The following is an 8,291-nucleotide window of genomic DNA, read 5'->3' as shown; positions in this document are numbered from 1 at the left end:
AAGCCTGACATGTCATCTGGAGGCTCCTGTTGAGGTACTGTCATTGTCCAGTTTTGCCTCTTTCTCACTCCTCTTATCTCAGCTGTTTCCTCTCCCCTTTTGTTTTTTCTTTGTGTCTGGGTGTGGCTCTCCTGTAATGCTGCTGTGGCCAATCAACTCCCTGCTGCCAATCTGTCTGCATACTTGCAATCTATCCAGCAATCAAGCTCCAGCAGTATACCCAGATAGCAAATGATGTTATTTCAATGTTGATATTTGGTCAAGATGGTTGATTTACAGTTATAGTTGAACTCTGATGGTGGATCAACCATTAATCAACCACTGATAAAATAAAAAGTTGAAAAAATGTGTTCGAATCAATGTAATGGTTGAAGGAAACATTTGATCAATGTTAAATATATGTTGATTTTGTTGTCATCATACACTGTACCACTGGACGGGAGCCTGGGGTGCACTCTGGGTGAGACCATTTTGTGGGAAGTGGGGTTTCCTATATTTCATTGAATTTCATTTATTTAATTTAGAATTTTAATAGAGCACAAGGAACTATGAAGAATAGATTATTATTTATGGTTATGTGCAAATCTTGTGTGTGCAACATGTAAGGAAAAAACGAACAGAAAATTCTACCATACCGGCCGCTATTTGGAATGGTCCAAATAACTGTCTCTCAGAAGAACTTTCAGAAGAGCTCGAGCTCCGTTGACGACGAGACTTGCGACCATAGACTGTCTGTGCTTGCGACTGAAGAAATTTGCTTCAACAACACTGGCCAGTTCTCCTCTTTGTGGTAGTGTGGTTAAAAATAGTGGTTAAGTGAACATGTGCTTGTACACATGGTACTCTGATGGACAAGAACCCCATCCCACCTCACGCCCAGTGTTCCTGGCATAGGCTCCAGATTCACCACCATACTGAGTAGAATAAAACAGTGACTGAGGATTACTATACAGACTTATTATGACATGTTATGTATTCTCATCTCATTATCTCTAGCCACTTTATCCTTCTACAGGGTTGCAGGCAAGCTGGAGCCTATCCCAGCTGACTATGGGTGAAAGGCAGGGTATCTACATCCTGGACAAGTCGCCAGGTCATCACAGGGCTGACACATAGACACAGACAACCATTCACACTCACATTCACACCTATGGCCAATTTAGAGTCACCAGTTAACCTAACCTGCATGTCTTTGGACTGTGGGGGAAACCGGAGCAAATATTCAAATATTTTGTTAGTCAGGCAGTTATTTGAATTGTACAGTAAGTTTAACTGCTCGTACTGTATTTAGGCAATATTTTATTGTCCAGGTAAAGACTGTATAATCCTTTCTGGTTCATATCATATCTGGTTCATGTCCACAGACAGGCTTTTCCATCATTGTGTACGGTGAAACATCAACATCAACCCAATTTCTCACGGTGGTGCAGTGGTTAGCACGGTCGCCTCACAGCAAGAAGGTTCCAGGTTCGAACCCAGCGGCTGGCGAGGGCCTTTCTGTGTGGAGTTTGCACGTTCTCCCCGTGTCTGTGTGGGTTTCCTCCACAGTCCAAAGATGTGCACTTAGGTTGACGTGGGGCGGCCTTGGGCTGAGGTGCCCTTGAGCAATTCCCAAATAGCAAAAATCAGTTGAATCAACATTGAAATAGCGTTTGGCAGAAAACATTGAAATAATGTTGAAATGATATTGAAAGTGTCCCCTTGAATTTGGGTTGAATCAACGTTGAATTTTCAACCCTATCAGCATTGAATCAATAGTGATTCAACCATCATCTAAATAGAAATTTCTGTTTAGATGATGGTTGAATCACTATTGATTCAATGCTGATAGGGTTGAAAATTCAACGTTGATTCAACCCAAATTCAAGGGGACACTTTCAATATCATTTCAACATTATTTCAATGTTTTCTGCCAAACGCTATTTCAATGTTGATTCAACTGATTTTTGCTATCTGGGTATATACCCCAGCTCTGCAATCCAGTCTTCACAAGATCATTCAGTCTACTTGTCTACTGCATGAAGGCCAATTCGCTAACTGGATGAGTTGTCTCTTGCATGGTTTTTTTTCTTTTTTTTTCCCCAGTTTTGACTAACTGTGAATTTCCTGTGCTTCAGATCCAGCACCATCCTGTTACCAGTCTGCCAGCCATCCCAGCCTGCCAACTTGTCTTCAGTCCTATTCTGCCTGCCCGCTCAGCTCTCCTGGAAAACCATGAGCTTCTGCTTGTTTTTGTTCAATAAATCAACCTTACCTGCTGAACTGCTAGTCTTGAGTCTTGCTTTTGGGTCCAGTCATCTCTACACACTTAACAGATTCATGTTAATGAATGTGGTCTTTCTTTTTCTGATTTTTTTTTTTTTAAATCTGATTGCCTGAATGACTTTCAGTTGTACAGTATAATTCCATGTTGCAAACCTCTTATCTCAACTAGATGCTCTGGGAATATTGCCAGCAAGCTTGTGGGTTTTCATCCACGTTAATTACCTGCCAATGTATCCATCCATCCATCCATCCATCCATCCATCCATCCATCCATTATCTGTAGTTGCTTATCCTGCACAAGGTTGCAGGCAAGCCGGAGCCTATCCCAGCTGACTATGGGTGAGAGGCGGGGTATACCCTAGACAAGTCGCCAGGTCGTCGTAGGGCTAACACAGAGAGACAAACATCCATTCACATTCACACCTACAGTCAATTCAGAGCCACCAATTAGCCTAACCTGCATGTCTTTGGACTATGGGGGAAACTGGAGCACCCGGAGGAAACCCACGCAGACACGGGGAGAACATGCAAACTCTACACAGAAAGGCCCTCGTCAGTCACTGGGTTTGAACCCAAGACCTTCTTGCAGTGAGGCAACAGTGCTAACCACTACGTCACCATGCCGCCTGGTCAAAAAGTCTACTCCTGGAAATTAATCTGTTGAAGCTACTTGCATCAAAATGAAAGACTTTCTAATTTATTTTAAACTGTCACAAAATTTCAGAAACTTTCACAAGAGGAAAAATAGACAAAATAATTCACTGTCCTGAAAGGAAAAATTACCAGTAGATGTTAATGATGCTTTTTATGTACTGTCTTTTGAGAAAAAAACTATCTCTGTCATGTTTAATGATAGACTAGAAAATTATTGAATTGTACTTTACCTTATTCCCCTACTTTTACTTGGGAGAGATTTACAGTGACTGAGGCTGGTGTCAATGCATCAAGAGCCATCGCACACAGACATCTTCAGGAAATGTGGTAGAACTGTCACATTCCTTAAATCAAGCCATTCCTGAACCAGAGACAATGTCAGAAGTGTCTTACTTGGGCTAAGGAGAGAAAGAACTGGACTATTGCTCAGGGGACCAAAGTTCTCTTTTCAGATGACAGGAAATTTTGCATTTCATTTGGAAATCAAAGTACTAGATCTGGAGGAAGAGGGAAGACACACCGAATCCAAGGTGTTTGAAGTCCAGTGTGAAGTTTTGACAGTTTGTGATGATTCGGGGTGCCAGGTTATCTGCTGGTGTCGGTCCACTGGGTTTTATCAAGTCCAAAGTCAACGCAGCCGTCTATCAGGAAATGTTAGCGCAATTCATGTTCCATCTGCTGATGAGCTTTATGAAGATGCCAATTTCCTTTTCCAGCAGGACTTAGCACCTGCACAGAGTGCCAAAACTACTATGGTTTGTTGACCATGATATTACTGTGCTTGACTGACCAGCCAACTTGCCTGGCATGAACCCATTAAAGAATCTATGGAGTATTGTCACAAGGAAGATGAGAAACACCCGACCCAAAAATACAGATAAGCTGAAGGCCGCTATCAAAGCACCCTGGGCTTTAATAACACCTCAGCATTGCCACAGACTGATCGCCTCCATGCCACGCCGCACTGATGAAGTAATTCATAGTAAAGGAGCTGCAACCAAGTATTGAGTGTATAAATGAACCAACTTTTCAGAAGTTGGACATTTCTGGATTGTAAATCCTTTTTTGATTGATCTGAAGAAATATTCTAATAATTTCAAATACTAGATTTTTTATTTTCATGAGCTATAAGCCATAATAATTAAAATTAAAGCAAAAAAGGCTTAAAATGTTTCACTTTACGTGTAATGGATATTGAACATATGAAAGTTTCCTTTTTTGCATTAAATTACAAAAAAAAAAGAACTTTTTCACGATATTCCAATGTTTTGAGATGCACCTGTATATAGAGATTTTTTAAATGTTCAACCAATTGACATACATCTACATCTGGACCAATCACCATACATTTATGTCACTCATGTTTCCTCTTGTGCTGGGAGAGTACCTCAAAATAGTAGCAAATACCCCTCAAAATAATGTTCTAAGAACTGTGATCATTCTCAGTTCCCTCAGTGAGGACACACAAAAAGGGAGTACTCCAGCAGTTCTAGGAACTATGAAAAAGTCAGAAAGAGCCTTTTGAGTCTGCTTTAATGGGAAAGGTGCGCAGTTGCATGTGGATTATAAAGACATGCACACCAGATCTGGCATTTGGCTCCCCAACATCAACTAGTAGTGAGTTAGGTGTATGTTTGGTAGCTGTGCCATTGATTAGGGATCACCTAGCAAAAGGAAATCTGACAGGGGCAGGGTCGCCCTGAGAAAAGGCTCATGGTGAAATGCTGCCAAAGGGAGACACTTCAGGCTGGGGATAGTGAAGCTGTTCAGCTCCAGTAAACAAACCGACTGTTGCCAGGATGCGTGCGCAGCCTGGACCCAGAAACAATGGCGCTGCCCATAGACCAGCATTATGAGCTGTCAGATTATGCAAAATAATTGTCGTTACAAGATCGAGAATGCTACATAAATAAGTTAACTCTAACAAGTGGACATTGCCTACCGGATCCGTATTTAATTAAAGAGTGGACGGACGATGTTAGGTTCCCTGGTATACAATGGCCAGATATATACTCGTACCTTATTGACAAGACTTCAGTGTACACCCACGAAAAACTTCGTGCCTACAAGTCTTTAGACGCATATGATTATGTTATGTGCGGGCATGTACAACTGGATTAACAATGGGACATTCATATTCATTTTGTTTTAATCAAATTATGCCAGTGATGTGATGGCAATGTGGCTTTAGCTACAACAGCAAATACCAACACTAAACAGCAATTTGCAGGAGGTAATGGTATGAAAGGAATGATAGTGTAAAGAGTGCAGCTAAGAGAAATCAGAGCTGCGTAAAAAGCGAGAGGCAGAGACCAGAAATGAAACTGAACGGGGCGGGAGCTAGGTTAGAGCAGTCAACGTAAGTTGGCATTTAGAGTGAGGGCACACAATTTTACCTTTCCATCCTTGCTTTAAAATTGTTATTTTCGGCATACACAAATAATGATGGCACAAAATCTGGACTGCTTGAGTCAAGCGAGACCTCTCCTACAAACAAAATTGCATGCAAAGCTAAGTTAACATGCTAACAATATTCATTACATTGTGTAACTATGACCCAGCTAATCAGACAAACGTTACCAAAGTATTTTGCTACATCAATAAACGAAGACTAGAAAGAATAAAAAAGAAAGATTTAATAAATAGCCTGATCTTACCTGTGATGAAGTGGGCGCTGCAAACCCGCGCATTTTTGATGGCGCTTTCATCCCAGTCTGCACGTTTGATGGCTTGTAGTCATAGACGTCGGCGATTTTTTTGGAATGGGTGAGATCCTGCTGGAATTCTGAACATTTTAACCCCATCACTGCTATGATTCTGACACCCGACAACACAACAACTAGGCATTTCTGAGTCTTTTTTGGGTCCAGGCTGCGCGCGCAATTTCCGCTTACGTATGAATGACGTTTACTGCGAAGGGGTCTATTGTATCACAATCTGTTTTTTAATTATTTTTCCTACTCACACAATTATTATTTTTGTTTGTATGTGTCCACTATATAAACCAGTAGCTTAATTTAAATGACCACAAGCCTGAATTCATTGCACAGTGATTCATGTTCACGTTAATGACTGTGGTCTTTCTTTGTTCAATGTTCTTTATATCTGATTGCCTGCATGACTTTTAGTTCTGTCATTGCTCACCTCTTGTCTCAACCAGATGCTCCGGGAACCTTGCTGGCAAATTTGTGGGTTTTCATCCACGTTGATTAGCTGCCAATGTATAAAATAGCAATTGATACCACAATGGTATAGAAAAGATTTTTATAATAATAGAGAACATACAGTAAGAAGGAAACTGTAGTCATATATTATGCTTGGTATCAGTGTTTATATAATTTTGGACAGTTTATGACCTCTCCATACACTTGAATCCTTGTCTTCATATGTCTTATAAGATAAAACAAATACTGATGCCAAAAGTCAAATCAAATTGATTTGCACATCATTTCTTCCCCAAAGAGAGATAGTGTCTTAGTTTTAACCCTTTATATTCATGAAACATTAAAGCTTAGTTAAATACAGGTAGGAGTTAACTACAAATAATGCTACTGTTTAACACGGTTATGAATCACAGTTGATGCCCAATAAATATATTTGATCTAACACTGAAATGATCAATTAAATCTGAAAAGGCATTAATTTGTTCTTGAAGCATATTCTTCTCGGTCAAAAAGTCTACTCCTGGAAATTAATCTGTTGAAGCTGCTTGTATCAAAATGCACGACTTTCTAAATTATTTTAAACTGTCACAAAATTTCAGAAACTTTCACAAGAGGAAAAATAGATCAATTAGTTAATTGACCCAAAAAAGGCAAATTACCAGTATATTTTCATTAAGCTTTTTATCTACTGTTACTTGAGTAGAAGCTATGTCATGTTAAATGATAGATCAGAAATTTATTGAATTTTACTTTACCTTATTCCTCTACTTTTATTGTATATTATCAGTTCAGGAGAACAGAGAATGTTTTTTAAATTGTGAAATAAAAGGCAATTTAATAGTGGCTAGCCATATTTGAGTGGGTACACAGAGTTGAAATAAATCCCTCAACAGAGTGGGGTTACAAGCGATGCATAACCATTCATATTTTAACAACACCAAAATATGACATTTAATAGGTTGAAGCATGCAATTTGATATCTGTAATTCAGTGTACATTGACAGTAGACCTTCGTTTGCCAGTGACAAAGCAGAAATAGTAGATGAATAAAGGTCGTACAGCATCATCTCTCAGACCATAGATGAGTGGGCTGAGGCAGCGTGGCAAGATCAGAACAAACAAATAATTTAGAAATCGCAAGTCTGAAAATTGGGCACTATTGCCAACTTCTGCTGCAGCACGCTCTATGAAGTTGTAGAGAAAAGAGGAAAGACACAGGCCCAACTGAATGAGGTGCAGCAGCACAGTCTTGTGGGCTTTTTCAGCAGAGTCTTTATTGGAGGAAATGGACCTGGCTGTGATCACAATGCTGATATAAGTGAAAAGGATAATCACAGATACTGACACAAAGTAAAATATGCTAAAGCCCTGTAAAACATTTCCTTGCCACTCCTTAATGAAGAGCCTTTTTCTGTCACACAATATTTGTGATGTGAAAAACTTAGAATCCATCACTGTGACATAAAACAAATCAATTATAAAGTTTATGGAACCAATAAACCAAACAACTCCAATAGCAATACAAGTTCTTTTATGAGTGACGATCTCAGCATGCCTTAGAGGGAAGCAGATGGCCACATAACGCTCGAGTGACATTACAGCCAGGTTTAAAGGTGCATTACGATACGTTGTAACAGAAACAAAAATCATAATAGCACAAGCAGCTGTGACTAACTTGAGTGAAGACAGACTGAAGATGAACAACATGGAGGCGAAGAGAAGTTGAATCGAATCATTGAGAAGCATGTGGGTAAACAGAGTATAGCGTGGAGTCTCTTTAAAAACAGCTTTGCTCCAAAGAGTGTAGACCATGACAACATTCAAATAGATAAAGAATATTGCCAGTAAGGTTGCAAAAACAATTTTCATTATTGGTCCCTCGGCCAGTACAAACTGAAATATTTGTTGTACAAACAAAATCTCACTGCTTTCATTAGTAACTGACATTATATAATTGCAGAATATTTACAGACATAAAATAAAATATAAAGCCCCTACAAAATAACACCACTTCCCTACAGATCAGATTTTTTAAACAGCAAACAGAGTAGAGTGCAATTATACATCATGCGCATGTAAATTATAAATCACTGCATACAATTCCAGTCATAAGTGAATTTAGCTCTGAATATGAAGACGACTGTGTACTGATCTTTATAACGGGCACTTTGTGGGCCACAGGGAGAGATGACATATGCCTTATTGGAT

The 8,291-nt window shown here is 39.5% G+C and overlaps 1 protein-coding gene across 1 annotated transcript; it reads right to left on the bottom strand.

Annotated features, from left to right (window-relative positions):
• Positions 1-7,070: 7,070 nt before the first annotated feature.
• On the bottom strand, positions 7,071-8,030 carry LOC132894973 (odorant receptor 131-2-like). The gene has a single exon (XM_060935122.1). The coding sequence runs from the start codon at positions 8,028-8,030 to the stop codon at positions 7,071-7,073; it is 960 nt and encodes a 319-aa protein (XP_060791105.1).
• Between the last annotated feature and the right edge of the window lie 261 nt (positions 8,031-8,291).

The sequence above is a fragment of the Neoarius graeffei genome, chromosome 12, assembly GCF_027579695.1.
Source record: "Neoarius graeffei isolate fNeoGra1 chromosome 12, fNeoGra1.pri, whole genome shotgun sequence".
NCBI lineage: Eukaryota > Metazoa > Chordata > Actinopteri > Siluriformes > Ariidae > Neoarius > Neoarius graeffei.
This window is presented reverse-complemented; position numbering and strand designations above follow the sequence as displayed.

Bases quoted from the DNA above. Each gene is read 5' to 3' on its own strand.
- LOC132894973 (XM_060935122.1), bottom strand. From the start codon at position 8,030: ATGTCAGTTACTAATGAAAGCAGTGAGATTTTGTTTGTACAACAAATA.